General features: G+C 38.6%; 1 protein-coding gene and 1 non-coding gene across 4 annotated transcripts in view; one reads left to right on the top strand and one right to left on the bottom strand.

Annotated features, from left to right (window-relative positions):
- eda (ectodysplasin A) overlaps positions 1–17798 on the top strand; it is a 73629-nt gene extending 55831 nt beyond the window's left edge. The window contains exons 2-8 of one of the 3 annotated variants that reach the window (XM_065266935.2): positions 4440–4500; positions 11314–11346; positions 11625–11810; positions 12104–12138; positions 14645–14696; positions 15268–15389; positions 15535–17798. In XM_065266935.2, coding sequence (XP_065123007.1) covers positions 4440–4500; positions 11314–11346; positions 11625–11810; positions 12104–12138; positions 14645–14696; positions 15268–15389; positions 15535–15795 — 750 coding nt within the window. In that variant the 3' untranslated portion in view covers positions 15796–17798. Of the gene's footprint in view, positions 1–4439; positions 4501–11313; positions 11347–11624; positions 11811–12103; positions 12139–14644; positions 14697–15258; positions 15390–15534 lie in introns of all 3 variants that reach the window. The other 2 variants (XM_065266934.2, XM_065266933.2) reach the window with 2 other exon arrangements.
- Positions 17799–19888: 2090 nt separating this feature from the next.
- trnap-agg (transfer RNA proline (anticodon AGG)) lies at positions 19889–19960 on the bottom strand. The gene has a single exon. It is a non-coding gene; the product is annotated as a tRNA-Pro (tRNA).
- Positions 19961–20677: the final 717 nt, after the last annotated feature.

Genomic DNA, 20677 nt, shown 5'->3' with positions numbered 1-20677 from the left:
TATCATCATTCTCGGTAAGAGGGACCGGCTCGAAACGTCCTTCGCCAGCAGGACATCGACTTTTGCACGCAGTACATGTGCATCGGACGCTTTCACTATAGTGAAACGAATGCCCGAGAATTTGGGGGAGTGCCGGTAATTGTATTACGTAACCGAGGCGGATAGTGCGTAAAACCCAACGAGACGGGCTGGGAACTGAAGCGAAGCATCCCGGAACCGTACGAGGAGAATTAACGACACTACCGAAGTACCCGCGGTGGGGCAGCGAAGCGAGACAGGTGATACTGCCGGTGCGTCTGCTGTGACAGCATAAACATCTACAGTATGTGTGTGTGAGACACTGACCTGAGCCCGCTGAGGGTGACGGTCGTCTGGTCTCCTCTGCGGAGAGCGCAGACTCCGATGAGGGTGCTGGTGGTCCGGTCTGCTCAGTGGAGAGCTCGGAATCCTCAGGACACCCGCTGGCGATAGAGGAGAGGTAGAGTGAGCAGGTGTACGCCCACGGCTCTCTCGATCCTCCGGAGACCTGGAGAGGAAAGAGGAATGCACTCTTATGTGTGGTTAAGTGGGTACCGGCTGGACAGCCGGTGGAACATATGCAAACCAAGGATTTTCCACCCGACCCTCTACCGGGGGAAGGAGCGAATCACTGTCTCCTGAAGAGTGATCCTCTGCCACTCCGGGTCGCCCGTCTCTGGCCACTTAAACTCCCGATTTTCACGGGAAGCGGCTAAGCGGGCGGGGCGAGCTGCTGACGACCGGTTCCCCTGCGCTGCCGAGATGGGGTCCGAGGAGGGGAACGGAGGTGGCCGCCGCAGAACGCGGACGGCGAGAGGCAGACTGAGGAGCCGGCGTTGGTGGACCAGGGCAGCTCTCATCCGCCGGGGCACGACCTAGGAGATCGCCTCAGTCTGCGCAGCGGAGCTGTACGACTCCCCGGGCTCGCCGAAGAGGCCGGTCTGTGAGACAGGAGCATTCATGAAGTTGTTCCGTCATATAAGCCAGACATAGCCAAGGGTGGCGATCTTGAACACTGTGGTGGACATCGCACGACTGAAGGTCGCGGCTTCCCTCGTATATCTCTAAAGCCTCGTTTGGTGAACCTGCAGTACGTTAATGCGTGCAGGGCTGAAGCCGCGTCTCCGCATGCCTGATGGGCAGCGCCCGTAACCGGACGACTGTCTATACAAACACGGGAGGGAAGGGTTGGGTGGTCCCTCCAGGAACGCAGCTGCATCGCAACCCCCCGCTCAACTGAAGGGATCCCCCCTTAGCGGCTCCGTTAGTGAGGGAGATGAGGGGTGAAGCTGAACGGCCGAGACGGCCGCAAATCACGTCAGCTCTTCGTGCCGTCGGGAAAGGCAGGCACAGGAGGTGAGGACCGTAGAGGCCCGGACAGCTCCGAAGTACCAATCATGTGGGCGGGACGGTTCGGGCGGAGAGGGATTAACCCCTCCAACTCTACCGTTTCCGCCGCTCGAGCGGGCACGGCCGCCATCTCCGGGACGACTCCGCCTCGGAGGGAAAAAATGGGCACCCCTCTGATGCTGCAGAAGTGACGGGACCAGAAGGAGGTCCAATGGATTCGGCAGAATCGCAGAACACGACTCTGCAGTCTCCACCGGAGCCTCAACCGGCTGAGGATGAGAAGGCCGGTAGGTGAAGGACGCATCCTCCGTCCTACTCAGCATAGTGATGCGAAGAGCGTCCTGCGAGCGCTTGACAGCCGCACCATGGCGGCGTTCAGCACTGCAAAGGCGCGGACGTCGTTCCCGTAGAAACGACAGTCGTCTCCGCAATCCAAGAGGGTTATGCTCTCACAGAGAGAGCAAGAGCTTTCCACGAACGCAGCCTCGGAGTGCTCGATGCCATAGCACGAAGACAGCGCTCGTGACCGTCACTGGAATCCCTGTACTTCTCGCATCCAAGATCGCACGGAGGAAAAGCTATCCTGAAAAGGACGCTGATCTCCGAATATACGAGAGAGTGGCTGTCTTTAAAAAGACACAGAGCTCTCACGTATCACTCTTTAGGGAAATCACTCTTTAGGTGCTCAGCTGATGATGCGCACAGGGAGAGGCAACGCACACACTAAACTCAAAACAAAAAATATGCAGAGCAGTGGAATACTGCGAGCGTCCGCTGTGTCAGTACTGCTTGTCAATCAACTTCAGCAACCGTTCCCAGAAGAGCAGAGAGTAGCTTCTCAGTAGCAGATAATGCCGGCTTTCGAAGCGAAAAAAGCTAATTTCCATATTTGCACCTGTGGCTTATATACGCACCTGGCGGGGCGGCGCCAGCATTATGCAAATATCTCAATGCCAAGTTCATTGGCGTTTTAGTAGTATTCGAAGCAGATTGGTCTCTCTAAGCGAGTTCCCAATTCGTCGGTCACGACGTGACGTCGTAGTGACCGACTGAAAGGGAACCTAGCAAAACCACCAACTATAGTTCACTGTGTGAAGCGCGTCCGTGCTATTCTTCGAGATGTTTTATCAACTGGCTAGTTATCCTCCAGATAGTGATGGTCCGGACAACGTCTTTCTCATTTCGGCCGTGTGTTGCGCGTGCCTGCTCGCGGTGTGAAGCGCCTCCATGCTATTCTCCGAGATTCACTTGACAATATTTTTTTTTTGACGACCTAGTTAAGGCGGCAGGGTTTCCCAGCTTAGGCGGGCCGCCCGAACTGCAAAATGCAGTGGGTTTGTAACAACATGAGTGTGAGTAAATGATGACAGAATTTTTTATTTTTGGGTGAACTCTCCCTTTAATTGGTAATATTCTGTTAGCAGCGCAAATGTTGTGGGTGCCCAGGAGCACATGTATGCTTTGGATAAGAGTGTCTGCCAACTCAAAAAAATGCTTAAAGACATCTTTCAAAATACATACGGTATGGGTAAATGATCACCATAACATGAATTTCAACTCTTTTTTTCCAACCGCTGCATGACCTTGCTAACTCTGCTGTATGTGTGTCATTGAATTTAAACTATTCTCCCTTAAACAATCACAAAAGAATAAGGAGAACCGTTGAGGATGACAATGTCAGTCTAGATGTAGTAGCACAATTCTTGTGTGAAACAAAGCAGGTCTTACTCACACAAATAGAGAGACATTTGCTACTGCTGCTCTCTCTCTCCCTCTCTCCCTCTCTCCCTCTCTCCCTCTCTCTCTCTCTCTCTCTCTCTCTCTCTCTCTCTCTCTCTCTCTCTCTCTCTCTCTCTCTCTCTCTCTCTCTCTCTCTCTCTCTCTCTCTCTCTCTCTCTCTCTCTCTCTCTCTCTCTCTCTCTCTCTCTCTCTCGCTGGCTGACCCCATCCATTTACAGACCCCATCCCATCAGGTATTAAAATACAAAATTGTTTTGTGGTCAGATCACTCAAACCACATTAAGAGGCAGTCAAAAACGTATGCATGTGTAGTATATATGCTAATCTGTTCTGTACAACAGCGACTACTTACCTGTCAATCAACTATGTGCTAAAAATGTGTTTAAACTTTGCTATTATGCGTGTCTTTAAACAGAAAATATTGTAGGGGTTAACATGCACAAAACCCTGTAAAAGATATTCAGTGTCTGATATCAAGGAACAGTAATGCAGATCATGTGCAACTCATGTTATATCTTTAATGAGCTTCAGCCTAACCTCTGTCTCTAATTAGACTTTGCTAAAAATCTTTTGTTTCTCCGCACAAGATTTAAACTACCGTGGGTTTTCTTGGGCATGGTGTTATTGTAATTACATGTTTTCGGATATGGTACCCTAATAATACAGTTATTGGACTGTGGTGGTTTCTAAAGGAACTTTGAGCACCTTGCATGGTATATGTTATTAGTGTCATGTTACTACTGTATTAAAATTGTGTGTACTTTAGTGTGTGTGTGTGTGTGTGTGTGTGTGTGTGTGTGTGTGTGTGTGTGTGTGTGTGTGTGTGTGTGTGTGTGTGTGTGTGTGTGTGTGTGTGTGTTAGGCTTACAGCAATATCGCCCTGTTTTCAATGATTTTCCATGTGTTCATGCGTGTGTTTATCTTAGGTTAAGACAGGGGTACAATTATTTCCTTATATATAATTCCTTAAGTTCAAGCAAGACTTTGTGCGTGTATGTGTGTGTTTGTGTGCTTGATCATTCCAAAGGAATTTCTTACTGTTGTAAATCCACAGGGTTTCTCAATCTACACACACACACACACACACACACACAGACAGTCTCGCCATTTTTTTCATTATGTTCAGAGCGTTGTCTTTCAGCAGAGGTGTAGTGTATGTGTAGTTTTGGTTTACATGATGACATTTACTTTATGAAGAATTGGTTTCATTGATCACGTCTTTGCTTTGATTTAACCTAGAGTGCAAATGTAAAATCCTTTGAAATGGCTCCATGAATTCATTGTATTTTTCAGCACTGTATTAAAAAAAAATCATCTCTTCATCCTCACAGGGCAGATGGAAGGATCATATGCAAGAGCTGGAAACAGTCATTCATCGCACCAAACGTTCAGGTAAAAAAAACCTTTGTACGTGTGTTGGTATTCATGCAATTTGGAGCTTATATTAAGACAGTGTGTTGTTACGTGTGTGTATACATGTGTAAGTATAAGGTCTGTGAGATTGCCAGCATTTTTCTTTGATGTGGTTTAAAGTTCAGAGCAAGATGCATTTCCTTCATTTAATCATTCTCTCTCTCTCTCTCTCTCTCTCTCTCTCTCATCTCTCTCTCTTTCACTCTCTCTCTCGTTCATTCCTTAGATCTTACTCATTATCGGTTGATGCTGTGCTCACCAGTAGTTTATATGTGAAATCTTTCTCTTTTTTCCATTGTAGTAGCTTATAACAAACCAATATTGCATCTCTCTCACTCGTTCTCGTGCTGCTTTGGTTACCTACTCCTCTTTCCGTGGCCGTGATTGGCTCCAGTTGGCAGATGTTTGATTGGCAGGTGGTTTTGGCTTTGATTACGGCTGTGCAGTGACTGGCTCAGATCGGAGCTTCTACTGTTTCAGCTTTTGCACCTGTGTGTGTGATGTGCCAAACTAAATACTGATACAACATAGATAACTCACACGCATAGTACACAAACACTGTTCAAATATTCAGTCTAACACATTCACATGTTTTTGATTACCGGTGCTGAAGCCGATATGTAGCAGAGTGTCAGATGACTGATATTCTGCAGATATACTTGTGTGTATGGGGGATACAGTCAGATTATGAACATTATGACTTATTGCATCAGTTTTGTATCTTCCTGAAAAGATTTGTTTTTGCAAAATGACAAACAGACGGCGTTTTGCACATCTGCTTCCTAAATAAATAAATAAATGTATATAAAATCTTGATTTGAACAGAAATTCTTATAGGACTCTTGTTTTGAGACAAATGAGATTCAAAATAACTTTTAATCTTTATAATTTGTCCACAATTATATTAAAAAATTTAATTACCGTAAATGAGATTTATTTTTGAGGTTATTTTGAGCCTTTGCATAACCCAGTGGTTCTCAAACTAGGGGCCATGGCACCCTGAGATGGTGCCAGGGGGGCCCCAGTTTTATAAAATACATGAATTTATCATACATTCTGTGTAATAAAACTTCAGAAAAATCAGAGTACTAACCAACAGCAATACATTTTATAATTAAATATGTTTTGTTTAATTCAAATTTTAAGTTATGGAATGTTTTATTTCATACATTTTGTTTGGGGGGGCATGAAGGGATGCACTGTACACGGGGGCCACATGCCGAAAAAAAATTGAGAACCACTGGCATAACCTATAATGCATATTTAATATTTGGATGATAGTATATGATTAAAAGTTAAAGTGCATTATGACTGAGTTTATTTCCAATAGATCATTTGGATCAGATCTTTGTGATCTGTGTTGAGAAATTGTAATGTGAACACCTGAACAGATTTCCAAATCCCATTAAGAAGTCCTTTTTTTGTGATTTTACTACATAAAATCATGCTCCATAATGTAAAGAACAGTCTGAGAAAATGTAACCTTGATATTTTTAATATTGACTAAGGCCATGTTAATGTGAAATAATTGGATTATGACACTGAATTTCACAGGCAGGGTCAGATATATTTAGAGAGAGTTAACTAACTGTTAATCCACAGCTTTATTGATTAAAAAATCTAAATTGTATCAAATTATAACCGATAAAAAAACCTCTGTTACACAATCACCTCAGATAAAAATCGCCATTTGCCTTGGCTAGCAGTTGATCCGTTCCACTGGGAAGGCCAAGAGTATCCGTCCCACCAACTAATCGATGATATTAACCTGGTTGGATGTTATCAGAGGGTCGGCGAGGAATTGAGTCACTGATGCTGTTAGCATTCCACCTCCGGGATACGTGGTCGCGTGCAACGGCTCTCTTTGATTCTCCGGCAACTACGTAAATGGTGCTCAGGCCTCAAAATCGGCTAATGGGCCTAAGAGAATATCTGGCAGGAACCACCGTGAACCAACAACATTAATGCTGCCAGTGCTGTAAATGTCTACACACACAAATAGGTTTGTTGAATCGCATCCGGACATGCACACTGCTAGCACCAGAAGGAAGATCTGTTACAGAGATCTGACTATGCATAAAACAGACCTGTTTAATGGACTTCCAAATCCCTCCAGTGAGAGAGGTTAGACGTTAATCGAATACAACATCAGACTCAAATGTCTAAGGTAAATGAGTTTGTGAGCTGAACCATAAACCGATAAAGTGTCATGAAAACAGAGCTGGACAGTTGCGTGAACACCCATGCGTCTGATTTGATTGGTCCCTTTGAGGTTGTGTACATTAAGAAGCGATCAAACATTGAACCCAGAGGTTTAAGTTTAGGGATCTGCCCTTAAGCTACTCAAGCATTAAAATCTAATCATGTCTTTCCGCAGACATCGGATGCTTTTGAAGAATCCGTCTGAAGATTTCTTTTTCAAATTAGTTCGTATGCTATCTTTGTGAAGACACTCATAGATGTAATCCAATCCCTACTCCTTTACAATTACCCTAACCATAACCCAATTCAAACCCAAGTCTTAGGCCTTTAAAGGGGTGCAAGAAAGTAAGGACCGTCTTTGTCCTCACTCCAAAAGTTTTACAAACAAATGGATTTTCAAAAACACATTCAGGTGTGATGTAGATGAATACAGAAAACAAGGCTTGTAATATGCTGAGCAGTAAATCTCTGTGTTTGATTCGGATCCAGACAGCAGCACAGATCAAGCCCTGATAAATCCCTAAACATAATGTTATTGATATTGCATACGTACCAGTGTGTGTATTTAAAACTATAGGCCATATTTATTTATCATATTGAACACACAGCATGCATTATAACTAGGGCTGGGTATCGATTCAGATGTTCCAGATCGATTCGATTTCGGATCACAAGCTTTCGGTTCGATTTTCGATTCCGGTTCTCGGGTTGGTTTTTATACTTAATTTTCGATTCAACTCAATGAATATAGATTTAATACAAATACTATATTAATAAAAGTGAAGAGCAGTTTACAAGTGGGTAATTAATAAAAAGAAGTTAAAAGCCACAACACTAACGTTGTCGTCTTGCTTACAAAATCTAAAATGCTTCCAAACCTCTGACTTTATATGTGAAGGTGGCATCAACGTCGATGAAGCACCTGAAACACTATTTTAAGCACTGAATGAATGAATGACAGGCTCGCCTCTCGCTGCCTTGGTAACATCACGCAAGGCAAAAAAGAGGGTGACATCTAGTGAAGAAGACTAGTAATTAGATTAATATTAATCTTATTTTCAATGTTTGCGGAAATAAATATGAAAGAAATAAATCGATTCTGAATCGACCACGTTTAGAAAAACGATTAATCGCAAAATCGATTTTTTAAATTATAATATTTATTATAATTATAATAAATATATAGTAGTTCTAAAAGGCTTAATACAAACAATTATCATTTTGAACACACACACAACATATATTATAATTCGCATTGTAGTTGTTTTAAAAGGCTTAATACAAAAAATTAATCATTTTGAACACACACACACAACATACATTATAACTCGCATTGTTGTTGTTTTAAAAGGCTTAATACAAAAAAGTGAATGACATTTTCATGGAAAATGACTATATTAGGATGTATTAATGTGTGAGTTACTCCATCTAGTGTCAATCTGTGTGTGCAAAACCAGTCCAAAACCGCATTTCACTGCATATTAGTGATTTAAAGTGATTTTTTTAGTGATTTTTTATAATGTCCATTTATAGTGGTTCTCAAACTGGGGGGCAGACGGCCACGAGATGGTGCCAGGGGGGCCCACTTTTATGACAATTTAAAATACATAAATTTTTCATAATTTCTGTCTAATTAAACCTCAGAAAAAAATAAGGAAACTACTAACCAACAGCACTACATTGTATAATTTAATATGTTCTGTTTAATTCAAATTAAGGGCCACTGATCTATAATATATGCAGGAGGTTAAAGTGTTAAGAAGACATGGGTAGCAACAGATGTTTTAAACCCTGTGTTATGTTGCAGATCCTTTTAATGTTACTGAAAAATCTATTATGTACTTGTGAGTTTTTATGGATTATAAACTTTGCATTTGTGCATGTTTGATATGATATGCAAATTTAATAAGATATTTATTCAATAATAAGCCATTTTATAGGAATTGTTGCACTCCATATTGTCTCTTTTTCTAATTCCCAGATTCACGGGTCAGAACATTTACACATGAACTTACACAAACTCAAACACTTTGTTGCTTTTGGCTTCATAAACATGCACTTGTGAATGTACAGATGGTGGTCGGCGCGTATGTGAGTGCAGCTGGATGTTTGGTGTGAAATATGGTTCCAATAATGGCTGTCTTTGATGCTAATTTGTTCCATTCATTAAAGACTTTTAACACTCGTTCTTTTTTCCCATTTAAAACAAACACAGGCATACCACTGTCAAGTAACTCCCTCGAAATTCTTTAAACGTACATGGTTTTCATGTAGGCCAACACGCACACATGCAGACAGTTAAAAGCAGTTATTTCAGCAGTTAAAAGCTCTCATTACTGCGCTTATCACATTCTTAAGCTTTGATTGTTTGACATGTTGTTTGGCTCAATCACGTCAGCCTTAACATATGAAATAAAAATTCAGCTTCAATATGAATGAAAAATTTGGCCGGGGATCTGAGCACTCGAGGTTCACCGTCACCAGCAGAGGGAGTTTTGTCAAACAAAACCTGTGATAATCACTTCAAGAAAACCACTTGATGTGATTCTGTTCTTCAGTTTGGGATTTATTTGATACATGATCGGCTCAGGTTAGGCTCATGTGGTTAAAATACAAATATTTTGTAAATCAAGTTTTGTAAAGCATTGTTTTGTAAACATTTTTGATTTTGGCATTTTATGAAAAGTGGTTCAGATTGTGTAAATATTAAAAAGGTTTTGATGTACACTGTGAGAAAATAAAATGATGCCTTTCTCAGTGGTTCTCAAACTGGGGGCCTGTGCCAGGTGGACCCAGTTTTATGACATTTTATAAAATAAATTAAGTTTATCATAAATTCTATGTAATTAAACCTTAGGAAAATAAGGCTTCTAACCAACAACACTACACTGTATAATTTAACATGTTTTGTTGAAATAAAATTATAAGTTGTAGAATGTTTTATGCCAAAAATATTCTTTGCACAGGGAACAAAGGGATGCAACGTACACAGTGTGGGGGGGTTTCGCACACCGAAAAAATTGAGAACCACTGCCCTACCTCCACTGTGGTGGTACCCTTTTTACACCTTCATATTTGTAGTACATGCGAAGTACATATTGGTAGCAAAAAGTGCATATTAGTACCTCAAAGGTAAATGTATGTACATATCTGTACCTAAATGGGACAAATTAGGGCCTTTGTGACCATTTTTGTCTGACAGTGTTCAAACAATAACAGTTTATCTGGTGGCCTTAATGTTTGTTTAGCATATTAAGAAGGAAATATTGTACTGATAGTGTTATTTTTTTATTTACATTTAGTTTATTTCTATTTATCTGCTTACAGATCTTAAAGTTTTATGCAAAGCTGCTTTGCTACAATGCAAATTACCAAAAATAAATAAATAAAGTAATTTTATGTTTACTATTGTAAATTTATATTTATTTATTTATTGTAATTTCCTTTAGAAAATCTGCAACTTTTATATACCCATATATTCATAGTCATAAAGTAACTTGATGTTTCTCATCATATTGTAATTGGTAACAGTAACCCCCCGCCCCAGAAAACACAATTAGATGGTATACAAACACTAAAATGGCACAACTGTTTAGTGAATTCACCCTTGAATGTTGTATAAAGATAATGTAGAGCTCTGCAGACAGAGACTAAAGACAGGTGGAGGATATGTTTTACACGCCTGTTGTTCATTTTATTTGTTATGCTTATTTGATTTTATGTTTGCGTATGTTGTAATGTAAATCAGCTCTTGTGATGTCTACCCAACAAAAACCTCTCTCTTTCTCCCTCCCTCTTTTTACTTTGTTGTTTTGATGAAAAGTGAGGAGAAAAAATTTAGGATTTTAGGGAAAAGATTAAAAACAGCAAGTTCTTTTTTCAAATTTAATATAATTTCCTTTTAGATAAAAATAATATCGCGTGCAAAGCCCACCAGACAACACAAAAGCAGCAAGTCATTTACAAATGAGTTGAAGTAGTTTTATTGTGAAAGGAAAGGAACCTCAGAATATTGGCCAACATAAGCACAGAGTGACCTCAGGCTTTGGGAACACACTTGTATGTTTTTCTCAGTGTTTAGACTGCTCTTTAATCCATACAACTGTTGATTTTGTCCAACATGGTTATTATGGATTTGCTTAATTTGATACACATGCGCGCACACACACAAACAGGTTTTTAGTAGATATGTTTTGATTCGCAAATCACCATGTGATTCTTCAGTTGTGTTATATCCAGCTTGTTGTTCAAAACCAACATGTATTTAATATGAAGCTACATGCATATACATAATTGTGTATGGCGAAACACTCAGGGAGTTTGTTTCGGTTAAAAGACTAGTGTTCATTTTTTTGGTTCTTCTAGGGTTTCAACGTTTTGGAACGTTGTACTTTTCTTCTCGCTTGCAAAAACCTTGGATGCTTCCTGACAGATTGTCTCTTTAAATGAAATATCTGCTTTTCTGGAAATGGAACCAAAAGTTTAGAATAAACATTTCCCTGAATTGTGACAGACTATCAGTTGAGAATGTGTAATGATACATTTCTAATTGGTTTTTTCTTGTCTCCTGCTGCTTATTCTCTATTTCAGAATCTAATGGAAAAAAGAAAGAGCGAAAAAAGGGTAATGTTTTTCCACATTATTCTATTGCGTATGCTTCTTCTCTATTCATGCTAATAAATATTGAGTGACAGTTTGCAAGTGTTTTGTTTCAAGTAAAACTGATTGTTTTGTGTACAGTGTTTACAAAGCACATGAAAAGTAACAGAAAATTATATATATTAAATATATATACATTTAATTTATCTTAATTTTGTATTGCCATATTAACACAGTAATAGAAGATTGTGTTGTGTTTACATTTTAATAGTTTTCTCTTTTGTATTGTTTCTCTCTTTTAGGCAAGAAAGGACCCCCTGGCACTCCAGGACCTCCAGGTCCACCTGGTCCACAAGGCCCTCCTGGTATACCAGGGATACCGGGGATCCCAGGGAGTAATGCAATGGGACCATCAGGCCCACCGGGCCCTCCTGGACCCGCAGGGCCACCTGGACTACAAGGTCCACCTGGGCCACAGGGACCTTCAGGTTAACCTTTACACACAATCAAACCAAGCTAGCTAGCTAACTAACTATACCTAGTAAGGATGGACTATAAAGTTACTGAGTTCACAATCCTGCTTTATATCTATAATGTCATGAGGCAGGACACAAAGTCAGGAGGCAATTACAGAAAATTCAATTATATTTTTAAGTGTATTATGTTTACAAGAAAAGTTAGGTAAATGCTTTTGTTTTAAATGACAAGCATGTGGGAAAGGATAGTCAGCTTATGAAAAGTCTTTTTCTTGAATTTTTCTTGTTTTGTTCTGTATCAACAGGTGGTGCAGAGAGAAGCAAATACAGAGATTCACAGGTATTGTGTCTCCTCCATTGCATTGATCATTTTTCTGATTGACAGTAACTTTGGCTTTCTGTTTAAATTAAAGGAATAGTCTACCCTTTTGTCGTATTAAACTATGTTATTACCTCAACTTAGACGAATTAATACATACCTATCTTTTTTCAATGCGTGCAATGTACACCGCGTCGTGAATGTGTTAGCATTTAGCCTAGACCCATTCATTCCTATGGTACCAAACAGGAAAGTCACCAAGCACTTCCGTGTTTTCCCTATTTAAAGACTGTTACATGAGGAGTTATACCAGTAAGTATGGTGCCACAAAATAAAACTTTTTTTGGTACCATAGGCAGGGCCGGCCCTGGCCAATTTGCTGCCCTAGGCAAGATTTCACCTGGTGCCCTTTAGAATCACAGAATCACAATTGTGTTCCAATCATTTTGTTCATAACTTACACAGAAACAAACTGCACAGCTTTGTCTTGTTTTTCTTTATTTTGAAAATATTTTGGAAACACACACAAACACACAAACACATACACACAATACCCTGTTACTCAGGCATTTGATCTTGACATTGTTAAAATCTTGTCTTTTTTACATGTTTTAACACTGTACATTTAACTTAAAATATTTAATTGTGTACAAGAAAACAGCTCTTATTAATGAATTATTAGTAGCATGTTGTAGTGTCTCGGGAGATTGTGCTCATTGTTAAATAGCGTTGTGGCTATTGCACTGGAGCGGCAGTTTAAAATATAAACCCAGAATTCAGCGAACGTCAAGAACAAGAGAAAAACAATAAGGCCAAGATGCGGGATTTAAATTACGTTACACGGACCATGTATAAATTTCAATGTTTCTGGACAGAAATACCAACTTTGTCTGGTATTAATAAGCTGCACATTGGAGTGCTGGCTGCTCCCCGCGGTGCTGAAGACGCGTGATGGCACATATACACAGATATCTACGTGCAATCTATTGGAAAGTGGAGGAGTCATTAGTTGGGTTAGTAAAATAACGAAATTACAGCTTTTAAATAGAAGAAAACAAGTTTTTTTGTAAAGAGATATATTTTTTTCAGATGAGTTAGTTGGGTTAGTAAAATAATGAAATTATAGATTTAAGTACAAAATAGTATTTATATAAAGAGAAATATTGAAATAAAATTGCAAAACTCTTCTTAAGAGGAAGTAATAAAGTAAAATAACGAATAATAATTATATAATAACGAATAATAGTTTCCAATAGGTTGCACGTAAATATCTGTGCTGCCACCAGTACTCCGTCCGAGCGCGTCTTCAGCACCGCGGCCAGCACTCCAATGCGCAGCTTATTAATACCAAACAAAGTGAACAAGTTGGTATTTCTGTGCAGAAACATTGAAATTTAAACATGGTCTGTGTAACATTATGTAAATTCCGCGTCTCTGTCTGATTGTTGTTTCCGTTTTCTTGTTCTTGACGTTGAATTCTGGGTTTATATTTTAAACTGCCGCTTCAGTGCAGTATAGCCACAGAGCTATTTAACAAGCACGATCTTCCGAGATACCATGCTACTAATAATTCATTATTAACTGCTGTTTTCTTGTGCAAAATATTTATATAATAAAATATATAAATATTTATAGTTAAATGTTTATATACATATATTAAAAAAATAATAATTTGGGCGCACGGACGCCCCAAGGGGTCGGCGGCGCCCTTAGCATTTGCCTATTCCGCCTATGCCCAGGGCCGGCCCTGACCATAGGAATGAATGGGGCTAGGCTAAATGCTAACACATTCACAACGCGCTGTACAGTGCACGCATTGAAAAAAGATAGGTATGTATTAATTCGTCTAGGTTGAGGTAATAACATAGTTTAATATGGCAAAAGGGTAGACTATTCCTTTAATATATCAGTCACAGAGGACAATTTGATCATTCATTTATTAACTCATTCCACGCCAGCCTTTTTTAAAAAAGTTGCCCCCAGGATTTTTCACAAAACGTCTTTCAGGAATTTTTTTCTATAAATATATAAACATACAAATATTTCAAATTAAAGAACAGACCCTCTAGTTTCAAACATACGGGATGAAAATTTTCATCCTATCTTTATTTGTTCTCTTTTTATAACCTCTTAAATATGGGTAGGTTTCTTAAAAAAATACCACATTTTGAGCAAAAAGCTGAAATAATTGCATTTTTTTAAGGAATTTTGTAGAGATCAGATTCAGAATGATTATCAAAACTTCAAAACAAAATGTGAAAAATTAGTTTTTGCTTTGTTTTTTATAAATTGGGTAAGAACGCCATCTAGTGGATAATAGCAAAATCTCAGATTACCGTAAAAACTCATCAGGAATGCATCATTGGCAAGAAAAATTTTTCTATTTTAATTGACAAGATAACTCGTCAATGGCGGGGAAAGAGTTTAGAATCCAGTAGCTTCAGCTGTGTACAAATGTTTGTAAAAATAGGTGTGTGCATATAAAGAACATCTTTTTTGAATATGTGCACATAATGTTTTTCTGCAGCCTGCTGTGGTGCATCTTCAGGGTCAAGAGACCACAATCCAGGTGAAAGAAGGTAAGAGTTAAATAATGATCTTTTGAATAGGCACAACCACGCATGCGTGAGAATTTATATTTATATTTTGTGTGCGTATGTATCAGATAAAGTATGTGTTGATTCATAAAATATACAATTTATGTGTTATATTTGAGCCAGTCTGGGAAATCTAGACTAAAGTCTCATATTCTAATTATGTCAAAATTCTAATCAAAATTTGATTTACCTCATTGAATTCATATTAATATATATATATATGTGTGTGTGTGTGTGTGTATATATATGTATATATATGTGTATATATATATATATATATATAAACATATATACATGTATACATATATATCATAGAATAATCTTTCATTATGTAGGATGAATAAATGTACTTAACAGTAAATCACAAAAAGACTTTAGATGTTGTTTCACAGGCAGTGTCACATATTTTATAATAAAACTTATTTAGGGGATAGAAAATACTTTATTATTGTGTATAATGATGGAAGGAGGTGTGCATGTGTCTGTTTGTGTGTCGATGGTACCATAACAGATGATTGAGTATTTACTGATGTCTGTTTGTGAGATTTGTCAGAAGGTGTGCTGAGGAATTGGAGAATGATCTCAATTCATCAGAGAGTGTTTAAAATGCACTCGCGCTCTGGAGAGTTGGAGGTCCTTCTTGATGGAACATACTTTATATATAGTCAGGTAGAAGTGAGTACAGTCCCTGGACTAACTCTGATCCTTATACACACATATACAATCTACATTTTCTACAACATTATATTTTTTAAATTTTAACAAGATTAGACATTAATAGCTACTACTCTCTGTCTCTCTCTATTTCTCTGTTCAATAGGTATATTACCTGAACTTTACAGACATAGCAAGTTACGAGGTGATGGTAGATAAGACTCCATTCTTGCGCTGCACGCGGAGTATTGAGACCGGCCAGCGCAAATTCAACACCTGCTACACTGCGGGTGTCTGTTTATTGCGAGCACGGCAGAGGATCTCCATCCGCATGGTGTACGAAGACACCTCCATCTCCATGAGCAACCACACAACCTTTCTTGGCAGCATCCGACTAGGGGACGCCCCAGCTACAGGACACACTTGAGCCAATCATCTCACAGATGGACACAGATCTCGTTAGATGTGCACGAGCCAACGTGCTCACAGACCACACCCACTGAATTATCTGAGCCAGTATGTCTCATTAGCCCCAAGGACATGCCCAGTCAAGAGCAATTTTTGATCTAATGGGCTCTTCTACATTTTCACCAAGCAAATAATCTTTAGAGAAACTCCAGCACTCCCTATAGGATTGGCTTTATCACCACTGACCAGCATTCACCACAAGGTCAAACTCTCTCATTGCACTGAAGTTTATTGCCAGTCCTCACACATTAAAGACACAACATCACCCCAGGCATGAAATCAATCTGTGTGCTTACAAATTGAATCAACAGACATGGGGAATAAACAGGATGAAGTGTGATTCAGTAGTTCAAGGAAAGCCACAGATCATGTTTTTGGATTTTTTCTGCCTTTATCCTTCATGGAGTAGATGTAAAATCAATGCCAAAGACACAAACTGCACCTGCTATAAGTGTGTCTGTAGCTACTGAGAGCTGACGGATCAAAATGAACAGTTTTCTGCTTTTAAAACACCGGCAGCAACCTACTCCAAACAGACATTCACAAAAAAAGCATAACAAACACAAATAGCCAATGAGCATGGGTACTGTTCTGTTCAAATTAGCACTGATAAAGGCAATGCATATGAAACATAGAATCTTCATTTATCTCAGATTTTCCATGCACACGAACAAACAGTCTGTTTTCAACTTGAAGTACTGAAATTCTGAACATGCTAGCAATATGTAACATTCTGTAATCTGGTTCTATTGTGGTTCTTGCTCATAAATTGTTGGAAGAACCGAGTGTGTGTGTCACAGTGTGTGTGTGTGTGTGTGTGTGTGTGTGTGTGTGTGTAGCCTATCTGATGACTGTAGTTCAGGAACGTGCATACTTTATAATCATTTAATGCCCCCTAAAACTAGATTCATCTCTGAATACAAAATACCACATGTGTCCTGCAGGGGTCAGCATTGCTCCTGTATATTAAATGTAGCACTGAGAAGTTTGGTTGTTCGGGACACCATACTATCACACCACTCTTACTATTGGTGTAGTATGTATATTGTGTGCAAGGAATTAAGTTTTTGTATGCATAGAGTATCTGGGTAATCTAATATATTTGGCATAATACTATGTGGAATAGTCCTGTACATTTCACAATGCAAAGTTCCACACATCTACAGTGAGACGGATGAACTGGAATCAATATCACACACAGTTTTTAATAGCTCTTTCGTTGCATGTAATAATGCATTGCGTAATGCGTCCCATTTCACATAGTTTTTTTTAAATAGTGGAAAGTATTCATTATATACTGCAAAGTATACAGTAAGCTAGTATTCCATTCTGAACATAGTCTTTGTCTTTCCCTTTTGCACACAAATACAAGCATAGGTTAACTCAATTACCAGCCTCGTAGTTCAAGATCGAATGGGTTTTTGAAAAGAACAGAATAATGTGAGTGTAGTTTAGTTAATATAAATTCACAAAAAAATTATAGGTTATTTTTGACCCAGCATTGGGTGAAAAGGGGTGAACCTGCTGGCTTTGTTTTTTAACTAATTGTTGGAAATTTTCAGGGTTAATTAACCCAACAGCTAGGTTGGTCTTATAACCCAGCATTTTAAGAGTACAGAGTGAGAAACAAGCGGCTTAAAAAAGAACCATGGGAATTATCTGGAGTTTAAGGAGTGCTGGTAATCTGCCCTTAGGTTCTCACTGTATGCCCCCTCATCCCTACGTGGAAATGTAGACAACATGCAGGATCAGAACAGGAGAAGGTCTGAATATGACTGCATTCTAACAAATTTGTTGTTTAAATATTTTCTACTCTTAAACATCAGATCCGACCGACTGTTTGTTTTAGTTTTTGTATTTGGTGTGTGTCTTTTAGATATGTGTGCCTTTTGTAGGTAAATGATTTGTATACTGTTAGTAGTCATGTTTTACTGAAGATAATGTATATTTGTAAACTATACAGGGACTGTACATATGTACATAAGATCTTTTTTTGTACATTTTTATGTCACATTAAATTGTTTTTGAAAGCTTGTTTTTAAAGAGTGATTTTATTCTCAAATATTTTTTCCTATGCGGTGTGTAGTGCCACCTAGTGTCATTGAAAATCTTGTAAATATTAAATATGAGTCTATTTGTTGTTTGTATGCAGAGATGATTTTGACCTTTTTGAGTTGAGTCCCTTCAGAAGTTCTGGTGTCCATTAGAGTTAAAGGCTTTCAATAATTCAGTTTAATTCAAATTTTACACTAAAACAAGATATATGTGTTAATTTCTCTTCCATATTGTGTGTAAACATCAGAAAGTCTTTTCAGACTGTGTGTATTCAGTGTTAAGCAGTCTACAGGGTGGCGTAATGGCTAATAACGCCTTCGAATGGCATTCTTTCAAAAACATGAAGATTTCATCACCTCTGTTTCCACATTCTGTCTTACAGTCTATCTATGCACACAAATGCAAAAGACAGGATACACTCTTGGTGCTAAGCTTTTGTTTAAATCCCAGGACAATTAAGTCAAAGAAGTAAGAATTAAAGGGTCTTCAAGCCCCCTGACAGCTTCAAACAGGTGAACTCCTATTACAGAACAGTTTCAAGGTGAGACCTTCTGAAATTCACACCTAGGGACATTGAAACAACGGTCAGTGTCAATACATTTCAGAATCATTTGTGTTTCTGTTATCCTGAATAGAGATGTGATCTTACAGTTAATAATAATAATAATATATATATATAAATAATAATAATACATATATCTCACATTAAAGCTTAGGCCCCATTGCTCCCCATGTATGCCATGTGAGGTCCAAAATGTCAAAAGAAATTAGCTTTCATTTTAGTAGGTGTCTATACAACTAAACTACAACCAAAATTTTGGGGAAAAAATACCTCCTTCATATAACGTGGTATCGTTATAACAATTTACCACACTTATTTTTATTGTTTTAATATTATCTACAAAATAAGTGTTACAGTATAGCTGTGATAGTGTTTCGACAATGCAAGTATCAGTTGTGTTTGTATTGCATTGTAATTCAGGTCCCAATCCAGGTCAACTAAAGGTCAAATGAAATTAAAAACTTGCAGTTTACATCTTGCAGTCTCTCTTTTAATGTTCATGAGCATTCCAATATCCGACAAACTGAAATACACATTTTATTTACAAATTATTTTTAATTTTCTATATTGTATAGGCCTACATTTATCTGTATATTATAAATACACATTACAATTTACTTTTGACGCCAAAAGCTTGCGTGTAATTCTTTCACTATCATGACCTCACTTTTTTGTAAACTATGAATAATCATATCAAACCATAATTACAACACTATTTTCACCTCATTGGTTTGGTTTTTATTGAAATAGTACCAGCACACAATGCTCCTGCTCCCTGTTGATTACACCTCCGATTATGGCAGGATTTGTTGATCGGATTAGGAGCCCCGCGGGCATTTCATTATTCTAGATCCATTAAAGAAAAGAAACTGGTTTGTTTGATCTTAATCCTGACTAATTCATGCACATCAATTAAAATTCCAGTTGAAAGTTTCGACCACTGATGGCCCATTTGCTAGATCAATAACCAAACGATTCACGAAGCTGGCATGTCCCGACACTTTAAGGCAGACTGTATGCAAGGAGGAACGGAATCAAAGAGAAGCGTTTGTCGCCTTTCCGTGGATTGAAAGAGTTCCCGCATGTAAAGGTGAGGGTTATGTTATTTCTGATTGTCTCAGAGCAAGCATGGCTGCTCTGGGACCTGTGAACTTTCACACCTATGTGATGATCAGACTAGAGTGATTAACACCGGCGGGACTGTCGCAGAGCGCTATTGTTTCGATTAAACGTGCGTCAAGTAGCGTCGCGACCGCCACTGAAGCAATTTCAGCTAACGTTTAACTGAATAAACAACTGGCGGCTGATTTTAAAAACAGATTTAAAGTATAGTACAGACGTGGGCGTATTTGTTTTAATTGTATAATTGCTATATTATATATAGTAAAATATCAGAAAATACTTAACTTTTTTTTTTTTGAAAAACGGAAAAGTAGGGCTCGTCCGGGATTTGAACCCGGGACCTCTCGCACCCTAAGCGAGAATCATACCCCTAGACCAACGAGCCGCCTCGTGGCAAGTTAGCGAAAGCACACATATTTTACTGTCACTGTTTGGCATGTTCTGCGATAATTTTTTGTAAACATTAAAATAAAATATGATTTTGATTTTAAGTAGTCAAAAAATAAATAAGAGCACTAAACTGTGTATTTTCCATAAACATTATGCAAATTATCTTATTTAGATTTGGACTAAGACTAGAAATGTGAACACGCTTTTATAGAACAGTGAATGATTGTGTTTGTCTTGTAACCGTGATTACCTACCGCTGGTTTAAGATGTTTGCTCTTGTAAGGCTTGAGAAACGAGAAATCCGGCTTATCTGTGGGGAAAAGCCGAATCAACCCGATTTTAATGTAAATGAACGAGTTGTTGATCCCGTTTTGACAGAAGTCTTCAAAAGACTAAAGCCCAACTGTTTCCTTGGGGAAGGCGCACACCCTGAAAAGCGGAGATCTACAGAGGCTACTACATTTTACACTTAACTTTTACAAATTAAAACACTGCTTGTTCACTAGATGATACAAGGAACAATAAACCTTTAAACTGTTCATAAAAAGTATTACTTAAAAAACCATGTTGCACTATTGATTGAACCTACATAACAACAAATCATAGGTGTATAATAAACTTTAATGAACTAAAAATAATTTAGCTGCAACGTTTTTATTATGTTGTTTAAGTTAACTGACATGGTAATACAATTACTTTTATTTGTTATGAC

The sequence above is a fragment of the Paramisgurnus dabryanus genome, chromosome 5, assembly GCF_030506205.2.
Source record: "Paramisgurnus dabryanus chromosome 5, PD_genome_1.1, whole genome shotgun sequence".
Classification (NCBI taxonomy): Eukaryota; Metazoa; Chordata; class Actinopteri; order Cypriniformes; family Cobitidae; genus Paramisgurnus; species Paramisgurnus dabryanus.
This window is presented reverse-complemented; position numbering and strand designations above follow the sequence as displayed.